The sequence below is a fragment of the Nilaparvata lugens genome, chromosome 5, assembly GCF_014356525.2.
Source record: "Nilaparvata lugens isolate BPH chromosome 5, ASM1435652v1, whole genome shotgun sequence".
NCBI classification, from domain to species: domain Eukaryota; kingdom Metazoa; phylum Arthropoda; class Insecta; order Hemiptera; family Delphacidae; genus Nilaparvata; species Nilaparvata lugens.
The window spans coordinates 50,504,362-50,521,524 of NC_052508.1; the positions used below are offsets into that span (position 1 = coordinate 50,504,362).

At 32.6% G+C, this 17,163-nt stretch overlaps 2 protein-coding genes across 20 annotated transcripts in view; both read right to left on the reverse strand.

The window, feature by feature from the left end:
• Positions 1–17,163, reverse strand: part of LOC111063080 (longitudinals lacking protein) — a 592,348-nt gene that overhangs the window by 159,069 nt on the left and 416,116 nt on the right. Inside the window, exons 5-6 of one of the 19 annotated variants that reach the window (XM_039428571.1) lie at positions 15,482–15,727; positions 12,360–12,741 (exon numbers count right to left, since the gene is read on the reverse strand). The exons of 16 other annotated variants lie outside the window; for them this stretch is intronic. In XM_039428571.1, the coding sequence (XP_039284505.1) occupies positions 12,428–12,741; positions 15,482–15,727 (560 nt within the window). In that variant the 3' untranslated portion in view covers positions 12,360–12,427. Of the gene's footprint in view, positions 1–1,165; positions 4,468–12,359; positions 12,742–15,481; positions 15,728–17,163 lie in introns of those variants that run through there. 2 more of the 19 variants (XM_039428600.1, XM_039428588.1) reach the window with 2 other exon arrangements.
• Positions 4,495–12,596, reverse strand: LOC111047462 (longitudinals lacking protein-like). The gene is made up of 2 exons (XM_039428613.1): positions 12,461–12,596; positions 4,495–6,696 (listed from the first exon to the last, which is right to left on the reverse strand). The coding sequence occupies exon 2, from the start codon at positions 6,686–6,688 to the stop codon at positions 6,422–6,424; it is 267 nt and encodes an 88-aa protein (XP_039284547.1). The 5' UTR covers positions 6,689–6,696; positions 12,461–12,596; the 3' UTR covers positions 4,495–6,421.

Here is a 17,163-nt window from a genome sequence, read left to right on the forward strand (position 1 = left end):
ATAAATAGCTTTATTTTATCACATTACACTAGAAACCTACACATAATTGAGATGTTTTGTTTTATTGAATGAATAAAAAATATATTTCATGTTAGTCTTTAAACTTGCAGAGATATACAGCTATTTATTTAACTGCAATTGTTATGCTATACTCAGACTGAACTATTCTATACAATAGTCTACGGTAATGTAGCTTAATTATCACCCTTTCTCGAATCATCCTATTTTGATAAACTTGTATCATACTTCAAATAAATAAGAAAGTGAAAAATATCCAAGTCAGAAAGGTGTATAGAGTAATATCTAACAAACATTATCCTCTTCTTAAAAAAGTCTATATTAGAATGAGTCTTATTATCAAATGATTGAAATAATTCTTAATCCACGTTGAAAACGAATGGTCTAGGATAAATATATACTGAAGCTTAATAACTTGGTAGCTTTACTGTAAGAGCTTTTAAAGTTTTTTATTGTGGTGAATTGAGTTATCTGCGGATGTTGGATAAGAAAGTTAATATTTATAAAATGGAATAAATAATTGTGAATCCACAACCATCATTAAAAAGTAAAAAAATAGAAATATCAACACCCTATTAATTAATTTTATTGCTTATCATTGGAAAGAAAACTGAATACACAATATTCTAGTAGTCTTTCTGTTTCTCAAATCATAAAATGAAACTTTAATATTTATAGAACAACTTTTTTCATTAAAATATCATATACAATATTTGATTATCCATTCATTATATAAATATTCTGTACATAATATATACTATGGAGGCATACACTTGAAGTGTTCCATCTTAACTGCTAATTTCATTAAATATTATCAATCACAAACTATACTTAATCGTACAAAAATATGGCACTTACATCCATCTACTAAAATATACTATTTTATGTACACAATATAATAATTGATTTTCTAAATAATTACACAAACACAACATGCACATAATAAAATTTGTTAACTTCATCAACAATAACAGTTATATTCAACTAATAAGAGCAACTTCTTCAAGGTTTGATAATTAAATAAGAGCAACTCTCTTAAGGTTTGATTATTGATTATCATGAATTGGGTCTTATAATATTCTATTTATTTTTATAAGTTCTATGAACGAGTTTCTAATGGCAAGCATGCTAGTTCAGCTATGGCTGGAGTTATCACTAGCATTTGGAGCAAAGCTCACATTTTCTATCACAAAATACATAATATTCGATTCATAATGGATTTGAATAGATACGTTAGCAAAGATCCGATCTAAATTAATATGATATCTTTTCTAAGTCTTCTCATTTTTAATGACTGAAATATAATAATTTTAAGGTGAATTTATTCATTAGTTTGAATCTGACTCCAGATTTGACATTGTGATTCATTTGATAATGGATGAAAATACTGATAAATAAGAGATTAATAAAATCGTGAGTCTTTTCTTTCACAAGCATCAATAGATGAGATAATTGTGCTGGTCTACAAAATATCTCTTCAGTTCAATGAAATGAAATTTATAGTAATAGAGTTATGTGAGAAAAAGAAATGATAGAATGATCTGATTATCTGCTGAGACTCAAACTAATAATATCACGACGATTCCTTATTTTTCATCTCAGATTTCTCAAATGTTCCATTCAGGTTCATTCTCCCTTTCAGTTGAGATATTCACCTTCTAAAATTTTCACTTGATAAATCTAATAATTTCTATAATATTAACAACAGCTTAACAATATTGTGAATAGCAATACAGTGCAATCATAAATCAACAAGATTTTAGTGCACTAAAATAACAAATTGCCACACAAAATGACACAATCAGCAATATCAAAAATATTATGAAAATTCAACAGACAAATATAATATGAAACACAATACAGTTACAATATTATTTTCAGATTATATAAAACATTGGAAATATAATTCTGACTATGAATGATGAAATAATCAGTATATCATGAATACCTCAAGAAATGTTAATCTACTATGAGTATAAGTGGGTCTATAGAAGTAATAAGTATAGTATAAGATAAAGAACTATCTTTGGAAAACAAAAAAATATATTACACGAAGAATTTAAAAGCACCGCTTCATAGAAATAAATTTTTCTGAAGAAATGTTTCCTTGAGATAGAATGTACAAGATAAAGATAATGCACTATTTTAAAGTTTGTTACATTGATTGAAAATAAAATAATTTAAAATGATTCAAGCTACAAATGAATATGCTTCTTCAAGAAGATATTTATTCTGATGGATAAACAACTACCTATAATATAATCAAAGATTTTTTAAATTAAAATTCGTTGCTATGAAATAAACAATATTTTCTTCACTCATATTATCATAAAACATTTTTTCCAATTTGTCAACAATACAATCTCATTTACGAAACAACATAATTAGTTTACACATATTCCTAACAAAACAATACAAAAATATTTTCAACAATTAAAAGTTTTCCAATAATAACATTTTCCAAAAACATAACTTATAACATATTAGATAATTCCCACCATAATGTTAATTTATATTCTGATTTTTTCCAAGTTCTTGAAATTTTTCCTTATACCCAAAATATCCATTGAAGTTAGAGTAGTTATTGCTGGAGTCCGAAATTTTGATATTTATGACTAGATTCATTTGCGACATCAATTTATTATAATATCAGTAATTCTAATTTTGATTTCAAGGAAAACTTCTGATGAGTACTTATTCAATGCCAATGAGAGACGAATGGGAATATTGTGATAAATAGAAAAATTGTCCCAGTAGGCTGCTGATTAGCTAATTAGTGAACCCTATTGTTCCTTATCTATTCGCTATAAGATGTTCAGTTATGAGACACACTCAACTGAATTTTCGGCAATGCGATTATTTATTGCACAAGTACATTATTTAGTACATGAATCACTACTTGATTCTTCTCAATGATTCAACTAGTAGCTGCCTTTCAAAATTTTGATTTTGCTCTTGGTAGTATTAAGTTCACAATAAATTACATTATCATGATGAATTACCATTATACAAAAATTTAATTTCACTTCTTTAATCCAGTCTTTTCAAAATCTATTTGTAAAATTTCTTCTGTATTTAATAGATTTGTCTAGTAATGTCTTCAATAATGATTTTGGTTTTTTATTCCATTTATTTTCAATTTCTTATTGTGGATGATGCCCACTAGGCTGTTCTTGTCCTTGGGGAATGGAATGAGATGATTCAACGTTCTAGTTGCGGGATTCAAACCCACGACCAGGCAGTATTAGCATTGTATACTGTATATCGGGTTCACCCGGATATCCTGGCCGGCTTATTTTATTTATTTTAATTTTTATAATAATAATATAATTTATTCATTTATTTTATGGCAAATCATTTTTTTATTTATATTTTATTTTCGGCAAATCATTGTCGCTTGACAAATTTCAAATTCATTTCAATTATTTCACTCTACACCTCTACTGGAATAGCTTTTCTGACAAAAATCAACTTTAACACCAGTCAAATCAATGTAAATTACATTCCAGTAACATTAATGGTCAGGAGTATTCCAATTATTTGGATGAACCTATCCAACGCTTTTTAATATTGGATGAACCTATCCATCGCTTTTTAATATATCCATTGCTCCTTTGGGCTCCTGTTGCTCATTTTAATGTGTATTCTCAAAACAAATCAAACGTTAATATTTTGCATGTTGACTTATCATCATCAAGAAAATGACACAAGTAATAATTTAGGAATTTTAGAGATGCACCTAACTGAATTACATTAAACTCTAAAAGGCCATTGAACCTCTTAAAAAGTCTAGTAATGATGTTTTCAATTACCCCATTAACAATCTTATAGATTTATCATAGATAGACAATCCGCTAAGATAGAATTTCAAGCATTTCCTAATAAACCAGACCCGAAAATGGTTATATAAGTCTGAGATAATGAATAATATTCAAAGATTTGAGTCATTTCATGAATCATATCAAGGAAAATCTCATAGATTCCTCACAGACACACTCCTCTTTCTCGGAGCAGCCGCTTCTTACCCAAACTTACAAATCTTCTTCTTTATTCATGAACCTTCTCCATGGCGGAGGTTGGTTATCATGATGGCGATTTAAAAAATCTGAAACCCATCAAAAACTAGCATCTGTTCAAGTTGTTCGACCAGTGGAAGAACAAAGCGACGCAGAATCAATCAGGCCAATGACTGGTTGGGCTTTTCGATGGTGAGAGGCAGCGGCGCGTCCTTGTGGCACAGACGCACGTGCTGCTGCAGGTTGCTTTTCAGCTTGCATCGCTTGCCGCAGATGGTGCACTCGAACTGCGGCTCCTTGCCGCACTCGAACGTCAGGTGGCGCCGCAAGCTCTCCTTGCGGCAGTAGCTGCGGTGGCAGGCGCTGCACTTGTACTCTTTGATCAGACTGCGGCTGGTCCAGAACGCCAGCGCTTGCCGCCAGTCGGTCGCAACTGCAAAGCAACACAACATGTCAGTGGATACGGTCTACAACTAATTGGAAACTACTACTTCCAATAGTGTTATTGAATTATTGGTTAATTGAACTAGGATTATTCAGCTTTTTAATTGGTTTGTTTTGTATTTCATAATGTAGTTAGTAGTTTATATGAAAGTGAAGTCTATTAGAAGTAGAAAATGTGAACTTCTACTGAGGTGAAAGTGTGGTAGTGTGATTAGTTTAGTTATTGGTTTTAGAACAAATGTTAAATTGTGGAACCTTTACATAAGTGTTTTCTGGGTTTGATGCCAACTTGAGCTCCAGACTTGTGCGTGGGTAATACGATGATACAACCTAGAGCAGGGACGTATAGTCTCAAACAAAAAGTACCTCGGGCTACCACGCGAACCTAAAGCTTTAGGTGCGATCCGATTATCCTAGTCAATATTGTAATGTTCTGAACACTTTGGATTATAAGTTTCAGAAGCCTTCTGCTCCATCGATACTTTTGAAGAGACGCAGGAAAAATGTAGAAACTGATAAATTTAGAAGATTCAATTTTTTCAAGACCAATCAGGAGTATTGAAACCAAACCATGATAGTAGATTCATCATAGAAGTTCATGAATTTGCTTGTTGAGGTCAGACCTTCAATAATATTGTAATTTTAAATTTGATGTAAACTAATGTTGAGAAGTCTAAAACAAGGGAATCATGTTGGCTTGGAAAAAACTTTATTTCCAATAAGAATTATTGTAATGAAATAAAACCAAACCAAAGCTTGACTTTAGAATATTCTCACCAATTGAAATTTAAAACACGGTTATGAAGTAGCTGTTATTCCTATGGTTTGACAAACAAAAATTGAGAACTTATAATCGTTTTGTAGATAAAAAGGTTTTAAATAAGTGGGTAAAACCAAAATAAGAAAGGACTCACAAGCTATACTTGGAAAATCAGTCAATCTTTACTCTTTTATTTGGCATCAATGAAAACTTTAGGAATTTTACAACACAGATGATAAATATTTAATTATAAACTGAAAAAATAGAAAAAAATGAATTAACAGATAAATAATGGTTGTACATTTGGTTTATTGGAATAATATTAATGCAAATAACATGATAGTCAACAACATCCTTCAACAACTATAAAATTTACTTCACGTTATCAGTACAATTCGTTTGTTCTGATACAAATTACATATTAAATAAATATAATTAAAGTTCAGTTGAAGCTTAGAGTTTAATCTCATAAATTGTCCTCATCGAATTATTAATGGGATTCAGTCTCAGCACACTAAATTCATTCACAATTATTGGTGAACTTCAAAGACATCACACAATATTCAAAACTGAAAATTTCATCAATCGAGAGATCTGCAAACTGTCTCATAATGTTCATCCATGAATGAGAGTCCTTAGTGTACTCAGTAATCAATCAGAAGGAGGGGTGATAGGAGAAGGAGAAGTTTGAGAAGAAGAAACGGGAAAAGAAGGAGCGGAAGGATGAGGAAGACGTCGACGAGAATGTGGAGGAGGTGTAAGATGAGGAGGAATAAAATGAGGAAGAGAGTTAGAGGAGGTGAATGAGGAGAAGGAGTGAGAGGAGAAAAAAGTGGATGTAGGAGGACAAAAAGGCATAGGACGATGGAGGTGAAGAATAGGAGAAGGAGGAGTAGGGTGATGAAGAGGAGGATAAGGGGGAGGAGGAAGATGAGGAGGATGATAATCAAGAGAATGATAAGGAGGAGAAAGAGGAGGTAAAGGAGGAGGACGGAAGGGAGGAGGAAATAGAAGAAGAACGAAAATTTGGAGGTGTAAGAGGAAGTTTAATGAAGAAGATGAAGAGGATGAGAGGAATATGAGAAGGATGAAAGAGAAGAGAATGTAAATGAGTAACAGGATAAGTAAAGGGAGTATCTGGTGGAGAAGAAGATGAAAACATCAAATTCAAAATGCTTGGAATTCATATGAATGAATTGTTTTTGGTGAAGATGAACTGATCGGCATGTCTTTGAGCCATATGTTGTATGAGATTGGACTTCTGCTTGCACTTGTGGTCGCAGTAGAGACAGGAGAAGGAGGGATCCTTGCCACACTCGTACATCTGGTGCCTCTTGAGTGTGCCCTTGTGCAGGTATTGTCGCTGACACTTGACACATGTGTACATCGACTCATTCTGATTTGCCACACCACTGGTGGCATGCGGCGTCAATGGACGCGATTCGGCCATCACAGCACCTGTGAAGTGAGACATTCTCTATTAGTTTATAATTATTCATCAATTACAAAGAGATGAGAGAGGATTCAAAGTATTAGGAGGATGGAGTAGTGATGGTGGACGTGATGTTGGAGGAAGAGGAGGAGGTAGAGGGGGGGGGTGAAGGAAGGAGGAGGAGGATGAAGAAGAGGATGACGGGGAGAAAGACGAGAAGTAGAAGGAGAAGGAGGAATAGGAGGGAGAGGAAGAAACGAGTAGTATGAGAATGATCAGGGGGGGAGTGTGATTGGGAGGGAGGGAGGTAGTAAGAGAAGGAGGAGGGGGAGGAGGGGAGTGGGAGGAGGAGGAAGAGGAGGAGGAGGAGGAGGAGGATAAGGAGAAGGAGGAGGAGGAGGAGATGGAGAAGGAAAGGAATGATTGAAAGCGTTGGAAAAGGATGCTAAGATAAAGAGGAAGAGGATGTAAGAAGAGGAAGAGGAATAGTGGTGAAGGACGAGGAAGAGGGGATGATGGAAAAGGGATGAAAAGGGAAGGAGTGGTAAAGAAGTTGGGAAATGTATAATAGAAAAGAGATGAATCACGAAGGGGAGAGCAGGGTAATTAGAATAAGGAGGATAACAATATATAAGAGAAAAAGGAGTATGCTAAGTAGAAGGAGGATGAATTGAGGAGAAGGAGAGAGAGGAGCAGGAGTTTTGACTCAATGAGTGAGAAAGATCAGAGCGAGGAGGTTGAAGAGGAAAAAATAAGGATGAATTAGAAGAGAAAGATGGATATTAGGAGGGAGATAACGAGGTGGAAGGGTAAGGAGTGAGAGAGGAGGAAGAATGAGGTGGAGAGGAGGACAAAGAAGAAAAGGAAGCAACTAAAATCCAACAAGGAGGAGAAGCAGCAACAGAAAAATAACTATTGAGAGCAGGGGTTTTCACTGAAAATGTAACATAATATTCTTGATAGGTTTCAACTCATCGTTTGAACTGATAAGAACAATAAATGGCCTTTGGATCCGCCTCTGCAATGATCAAGAGTTTCTGTTTTTATAATAATTCGCTATTGAGAATAATAAGATTACTATTATTTGAGAATAATAATTTTTTAGTTTGATGGATTTCTAGGGAACTGACCGACACGACCGTATTTTCAGGATATAGTGCCGTACATGACATGAATCATGTTGTGATTTTTCTTGAATTTAATTTTTGAATATTATATTGAGAGTTGGAAATTATAGTCGTGGAATTAATTATTGGCATAATAGGAAAGCGATGTAGTTTCCAACGCGTGAGATCAAACGTGTCTTTCATCACGTCTGATAAAGGCTGTATTATGATTCAACTCCATGCATCATACAAACTAGAGTGAGTTGGCTTATGGTCTGCAAATCAAAATCCTGGTGTGAGTCACATTTATATAGTTTTTGAGTTTTCTATTCGAGGTCCATTATCCGTCAAACAGGTGATTGATTGATTGTTCGAGGCATACCTGAAATTACCTTTATCTTGCATACAAGATAAAGAATCTTGCATACAAGATTTCTTACCTTTATCTTGCAATTACATTGCATTTTTCGGGATTAAGGATTTTGTATAGAGAGGTGGAGTTTTTAACATTCATTTGAGAAAGTTATAATTGATTGTTTTCTAACGTCGCAGGTGACCAATTCCAAAATCTGGACTGCAGACCAAAGGACCCGAGATCTAATGTAAGGTGAAAAATAATAGATAATAGTTAAATAATGGATAATGGAAATTGTTTCAGTTAAGCCCACCCCCAAAAAAACATTTATTACAGTTTTATTTTTGAGCGACCATAGACAGCAAGCGAGTTGTCCTATCTATTAGTTTGTAAATTTGTCGTATATTGTAAATGATAAATCAAAAGCTAGTAATCTTGTTTGATTGTGAATATATTCAATTTATTGTTTAATAATTAATAAATTATTTCTTATTCCTTTTGTTAACGTTGTCTCAATAACATTCACTATTATCATATAAGTGTTATTTCCCTACATTACAAAAAAAAGACTGAGACGAATAATGTAGCCTAAGTATCAACGGGGTATAGTTCTGTCTCATATTCTCAAGTACTGCACCTATATTGACTTTTTTCAGATCTTGTTATTTGAAAAAAGTAATTATATGCGAAGGGGTTTCAATGATTGGGTCCTCTGAACACAATTATTATAATTATTGGTATATTAATATTGCAATTCAAAAACCTGACCAAAGTAAAGAGCTCTTTGTGAAACAGTTTTGTGTTGAAATGTCATTGGAATTCAAGAGCATAACAAAAAAAATTGAAAAATTATAATGGATCTTTTTGAACGTACTGTATTCTAATTTATGAGGACACAAAGTTTTTTGAGTATTGGAAAAAGCATCAGATGAGATGAATATTTGTGCACAGTGGACGACACCACTGCGATTCGCATGACGGCGACTGCTACGGTTCAAACATTTAACAACGGCTTAAAAATTCTCTCTATTCCGTCGTCGTAATCTGAATCGACGTGGCGTACACAGGACTTATGTCAGAGTTGGATTTGAGAATAACATATTATACAATTTGATTCCATGGATGAACATACATATATTTCATCTTCACTAGTTATTATTTGACTTGAGATGCACTGTATTGAGAAATCGCCAACCATTCATAGCAGATGATATAGAGTGCTAGTTAACATCAAGGAAAAAACTGGGTAATAGAATGAATAGCACACAACAGCTCAACTTTGCCGAAAACCTTTTATATACTAACAATTAGTTTCAAAATTGATACATTTAAAAACACATAAAATAATTCAGAATTTATACACAGTATAGTCCTAAATCACTAAATTAAATCAAATCAAATAAAACAACCAAAAAACAAAGCATTAAAAACAGCTTACAATATCCATCCAAAAATTTCAGATAATAATACATTCAGTAATCTTTCAAATATTCGAGAATAAAATTCAATACAATAATAACGTTGAGTATAATCGTATAATAATAGCGTTGAAAATTGAAATCAACAAAAAAAGTGCTGAGAGAAATTATAAACATATAACCAAATAAACATAAACATATTGGCGTTTACACCAAAGTTATTAACAAAATGGTTATAACTTAATCCTTATAGATTCTATTAGATTGAACGGAAGTTGATAAACACATATGTTCATCATGTGTATGATAAGTTATGTTCAATCTAATATAATCTAAAAGGATTGAGTTATTAACATTTTTTTAATAAATTTGGTCTAATCGCAGCTTCAAGGTCTTTGGTTTCAATATTTTGTTTTGCAGTCATGGTATTATTATGCGTGCCCATCAATATCAATATTCTCACATTCGAAAAAACTAATTTAATAGGTGAATAAAAATAAAAAAATAATGAACTAAATAATGCTGGAGAAATTATAATATTTTTGATTCTAAAAAATTAATTTTCATCAGATAGAAAGATCATCACGGAATTGGATGAATTATATCATATGGAATACAAATTCAAACGTGAACTGAGTTTGTTAACATTTAAAACTGTTGACATCTGGTACTGGTGGATGAGAATACTGCGTGAGGTTTACTGTTCACAGAACTACTAATAAATATATAGAAGTGATAAACAAACAATATAAGTTAGCAGCAGAAATTCAACAATTAAAAGCAATAACAAACCGATAGTGAGATAATAGAAAGACTGTAATTCAACAGCAAGAAGCGCAACAATATAAGTACAATAAAACAGAATAAAATAATATGTATGAGAAATAGTTAAATTTCAAATAAAAAAAGTGAAACTGAAAAAAAAATAAAGCAGCAAGTAACAAGACATGAACGCAGAACAAAGTGATATTGTACAGCTACAAATGAATAGGGATCAAATAAGAAATATGTAATAAGTAGAACAATAATATGGAGAGAGAAAAAAGCTTGAAGTACACATCAGAACATACAAAGCAAATCGACCAGCCAAGCAAAAAACATGCAGAAGCATGATGCAAGAGAACAACGGTATGTCAATGCACTAAGGATACCACAAAAAAGGGCATGCCACCCAGCTACATGACGGCACTCTTAAAAGCAATAGCAGACACACCAAAGAAATCTATTCCAGCTGAAGCAGGCTCACAGTACCCTAGATAGTCCACTATTAAAGGCATCAACAGTATGAAGAAAATAATAGGCATATTGAGAAAGTAATATTTGATAGTCACTTATTAAAAAAGTAAATTCGTATGGCTTTTGTTGGTGGGGAGTCCCTTGCGGGAAGGTCCCACCGCCTGAATATATAATTTAAGCCGTCAATGGGCCTTACGACTGTCATACTTCAGCCGGGACCGACAGTTTAACGTGCCCATCCGATAACACGGGAGTGATCTGGTTAAAAAACTTTATATATCACTTATTATATCAGCTTCAAACTTGAAGTTAGTTCTCAATAAAGCAGATTTAGAATAGTAATAGTATACTCGTTAATAGTAGTATTAATAATACTACTATTTTTTCTATTTAATCATTTGAACTTGAAAATGGCCTAATGCCGAAACTTTTTGTTTGAAATGTTTTAAATAGAAGGGTACTTTATGTTTTTAATGATTATTTGAAGATAATGATTATTTGAATATATCATTAATGGGTGATGAAATTTTGAAAAATGGAGATGACTTTTAGATGATAAGTGTATCTGTAGAATAATTAGTAAAAGTATTACCTGAGTCACCTCACACAGGTCACTCAGATGTCTCAACAAAGCCTAGCTTAAAATTAACAGCAACACATTACATTCTACTGTAGAAGTCAATTTTATATGTACAATACATTCTATAATTCAAACCTATTTGGAATAATGAATTGTATTAGGCTTAATATGAATGAATAATAATCTGTGTCCAATCTACAACCCCTCTGCAATCAATATATTCAAATAATCATTAAAAACATAAAGTACCCTTCTATTTAAAACATTTCGGCATTTGGCCATTTTCAAGTTCAAATGATTAAATAGAAAAAAATAAATATATATTAATAGTATATACAAATCTCTCAAAATAAACTAATCTGCCCCCGATCTACAACGAATTATTCAAGATTTCCAACCCGTTTGCAGTAAGTGTCAACATAGTGCATATCAAATGAAGTGCTTGTGTAGATGTCAAGCACTACATAAAGACAAGGACATTAGTAGCATGCCCTGAAGTTATTGTTATGAATATTCAGGGCATTCAACCCCTCTGTACTGTGTAGAAACTAGGAAATAAATGAATTATTACATTTTTCGAAAAACTTAATTTCTTCAGGGCCACTTAATTTGTTTGTTGGAAAATAATCCAAAGAACCGTTTTAAAAACGTTTTAATATATAATAATAATATAAAAAATAAATAAAAAACAAAACCACCAGTTTTGGACGTTTACTTTATTTTCAAGTTTTTTGAATAAACTGAAATGAAATTGAATAAAATAAAACTAAATTGGATGAAAAATTAATTGAATTTGAATAAAGTTTATTTTAAAATCTTGAAAATAAAGTAAGCTTTCGAAACTGTTTTCTATTTTGTTATTTTATATTGAAAAGTTTTTAAAAGGGTACTATGGTATTATTTTCCAACAATCATTAAATAGTTGAATAAATCAGCACCTGATATACAAGATATTATTCAAGACATCAAACCTTCCTGCACAGAAAGCCAATACATCGAATGAATAGAATAAGACTTCTCAAACCCTACAAGAGGGTTTCAAGCGAAAATAGATGTAACATTTTAAATAGGTTGTTTGTTTAAAAAACTATTGACCAAGACTTGGTCGCTGCCAACTGCATTGTGCGTGGCGATATGCTGCCTGAGGTTGGACATCTGCTTCATGCGTTTCGGACACAAAGGACACTGGAACTGGGCATCCTTATCGCCGCATTCGTACTTCTTGTGCCGCTTCAGATGCGAGTTGCGTAAGTAACTCTTGGGGCACTGGTCACAGCGGAAGGGACGCTCCTCCTGACTCTTATCCTGGGGCACCCACACTGTGTCGGAGCCCCTTCTTGTCCCCGGCTCACTCAACAAATTATCCAAAACTTGCACTGGAAAACACAAAAATAATTTCTGTACATGTATTCCATGGTAAGAATAATTAGTAAAGACATTATTAGCATCTACTAGCTGCTGTAGCATCTACTGCTGAACGCGGAATTGGAAATGTTCGAAACTCAAATGAACATGACATCTCCACTTACATAACAATTGTCATGACCGCATACATGGCAATTCCGCTTTCTCTTAGCAGCTAGTACACCAGTGTGTCATCTTACCTTTCAACAACATCTTATCTATTTTCTAAGTTACTCATCCATCGGATCTAATCAACATATAACATCTGACGGTAAAGTGGAGAGTAATTCTTCCTGATTTTTATAGAAAGACCAATAACGAAATGAAAATGCATAAATAGTATTTGAGAACATTCACATAAGATCATATGAAATAGCCTGTTCCAAATAATACCATTCACTCTAATGATAATCATCATTATAGGCCCTAGAGGATTTATTTATTACATTTCCAACGGTATACATCAATTTCAAAAGAATACAATAGTAACAAGATAAACAAAAATAACAAGACAAATATAAATATAAATATGAGATACATAACATGAAGTCAAATCATTCATTTTTTGAATAGTGTTTACAAGTTTGTGTTTCTTCAATGGTTCCAAATTTTCTTAAATAACTCAATATTATTTGTTACAAGTGGTAATTGAGTGTAATATTTCCAATCAATTTATTAATTCAAGCCTTCTAAATTCAAAATTTATAGTTTTCATGTTTATTTTGGACTAGAATTTTGTGAAAATTGTACACGTGAAATATTCTAACCTCATCTTGGACTGTGTCACCTACAAATTTGGAAGAAAAATAGCACAAGGACTACCTTATTATTTTATCTACCAATGTTATTACATTAGTCTCATTTGTATAAATGAAATAAAAAAAAAAAAAAAAATAAAAATAAGTAACTTAGCAATCATTCAGAAGTATAACAACTAATAACAGTAATATGAATAAAATATACAAATATGCATTAGAAACTATCAGCGCAAATTCAACAACTTGAAGCAATTGCAAACAAAATATTTTTAGCAATAGCAAAGGAAACACAGTAATTCAATAGCAGCAAGCGCAACAATAGAATAATAACTATAACAATAAGACAATAACACTAACAATATAACCAAACACAGCCAACTAATACAAATGATAACAAAATAAGAAAAAAAAATCTGGTGTGATGCACTCACACAACTTTCCTTGCCGTTATGAAAATTAATCAACAGACGCTAGTGTTCCCGCGCATCTCAAGTCCACTTTTCTAAGATCTGAACCAGCTGGTGACAGGACAATAACGCTGGAGACACACGAAGTCTGGTATCTCTTCATAGTGAATGATTTAATAGAATCAACAGTTGCCAACAGTTTGCAATTGGATAATCTTATTTTCTCTAATTTCGAGCTTATTTTCAATTTTAGGTAAAAATGTTACTGAACATTAATTGAAGAGATTTTCATGCTCAATCTTTTCCAATTGAATTTTTTTGTTAAAATTGTATGTGAAACCTGATAATTGAAAATCTAAAATCAAACTTTGCATAGATGTTGCAGTGCTCCTGAAATTTTTACAGATATGGGACTTGTAGCAGTTGATGGAGCTTATCAATGACTTTTCTAGGTATGAATTTGATCAAAATCGTTGGAGCCGTTTTCGAGAAAACCGCGAAAAACCCTGTTTTTGACAACATTTTCGCCATTTTAGCCGCCATCTTGAATTGCATTTGATCGAAATTGTTCGTGTCGGATCCTTATAGTGTAAGGACCTTAAGTTCCAAATTTCAAGTCATTCCGTTAATTGGGAGATGAGATATCGTGTACACAGACACACATACACTCATACACACAAACACACACACACACACACACACACACACACACACACACAAACACACAGACCAATATCTAAAAACCAATTTTTTGGACTCAGGGGACCTTGAAACGTATAGAAATAATGAAAAATTGGGGTACCTTAATTTTTTCGGAAAGCAATACTTTCCTTACCTATGGTAATAGGGCAAGGTAAATAAAAAGCAATGAAACAAGCAAATGAAATGAAATGCAATGAAAGCAGCCAGATAAAAAGCTTCAATACATTTGAGCTCTGCAAAATAGAAAAGCTACACACCAAAGAATTCTATCCCAGCTGCAGCAGCCTCCCAGGCCGATCGCAATATCTGGTTTGATTGTTATTGTATATTGGGTCGATAGGATTAGAATAGGATAAGATTGATTGTATATTGGGTAAATACAGTAGTGAAAATAGATATAGTAAGATGGGTTGTATCTGCGATTTAAATTCACCAGAAAAGCTTGTTAACTGATATAGTAAAGCTTACTAATTATAATGACAGTTACATGTTAACTGTTAATAGTCAGCTAAGGTGGCCCTAATAAGTGCAAATACCAAAAGTTTAGAAAGACCTGAACGATTGGATACGGTGAGACAAGAGTGGTGCCTTACCATTATGCCTGAGGTTGAACTAATAAAGAGACAGTTGAGAAGAAGTATTGTGCTTCGTCCATTATCAGTGTCAACAAAAGCTTATGAGTGATAGCTTCAAGTCTTTTTGTAGGATGTGTGATAGAATAGCGTGCTATTTTATAATGAGCTTCAAAACTCACTTTGAATCTTGCATTCACCTGTACATCTAGACTGTACAATTGCGGTACTTAGCATTCAGCACGGTAAGTACATCAGAACTTATTTACTTACCTTCCTGCATTTTGTGTACAAAAATGATATGCTGTTTGAGGTTCCACTTGTTATGAGACCGTTTCGGACAGACGGGGCACTTGAACATCATCCCAGCTTCTTCGCTACTATAATGCAACATATCCCTGTTCTCTCTATCAGAAGCTGTTGTAGTACAGGTTTCACTATCAAAAGCTGCTACAGTAAAATTGGGTTTACTCTCTATCTCGTAGAGTTCATCCAGGGGTTCATCCTTTATCACGAAACCTGAAAAAAAGATCGAAGTTGTAAGTATAATACTATTTTATCGCTCTCTTCGAGTAACTCTCAAGCTGGATTCCCACATATCTGTATCAGTTAAAGTGAAAATATATTATTCATGAGTAGTATTATTCTGATTAGTCTATTCTCAGTCAGCACGGCCGAGTGAGTATCAATATTCCCATTAGAAATTGAAGAAATAATATTCTCGCTCTACTGGTCACTATCACTGACACCAATATGATAGAGAGATGGAGATTTAAATGTTGAAAGTTGAACAAAACAAAAATTATAGCTAGATTAGAGTTTGGTAACAAATATATTTACAGTAAAACTATCAGGGCCAATGAGATTCCCATCTACTTTGATGTCCCATCTAGATAACGAATACTATCAAATAGAACATTTTAATAGCATACCTAAAATTTACCTGCAGATTACTTACTGGCTTAATCATGATAGTTCACAGCAATGATAAATAATGTTTATGAATTAGGCTATTGTTATACAGTATAGATGATGCTATTGTAGAGCAAAATTTATTCGCTTGTTTATTTATGATAGCGGAAAAAAGCAAAGCTAGTAGAATTCTAGCATAAAATGTAAGTAGATAAAAGGCCTTACTGTCAAGGCAATTGTCTTCCCCCATCAACTAATTTACTTCACAAGAGGAGTAACTGAAGGAGATTGAAAACTTAAATTCTCTGACTTTGTTAACTAATTTGAAAAGCTAAGATGCTTTAGGAATGCCTGGAAGGAATATTGAATTCTAGTTTATATTTTTATCCACAATCTATATTTATAGTATACAAACAGATTACATTTTTATCACATTTCTTAATATTCTATTTGAATGTTTCCATACCTTGGACTTGAAAAAAGGATACATTTTTTCTTAACTATTTCTATGTTTATCAAAATTCAAAGAATAGTAACCGAAGAATACAGAAGCTTAGTTCAGTACTCATCCCACTCTTGCTGCAACATCTATAGAATATAATATGTATTGCAACTGAAGATACAATCTATATAACTAATAATATAATGCATTTATTGTAGAATAGCAATTTCTTAGTGAACGGTAGATAGATAGATAGGTTGCCTTTATTTTAACCTGGGGGGCGAAGTTAGGGCGCAGCCGGCCCTCTCTCCCACCTAACCCTCATATATAACTGTAATGCATCTACATCACAACAACATAAGGAAATAATTTCTTAAATAGAATAATAAGAAATATGATAAAAAAGTATAAATCAATAATTGAAAAAACAACAATTTCATTTCATTTAGGAGGATATATTTTAGATAAAAAAAAACATTAAAAAAAAGGTAGTGATGATCTATGAAACTTAATGATCTTTCATTTATTTATTTATTTATTTATTTATTACAGAACAAAGAAGACTACAGGCATAAGGCCCAAAACAGTATACACTACAATT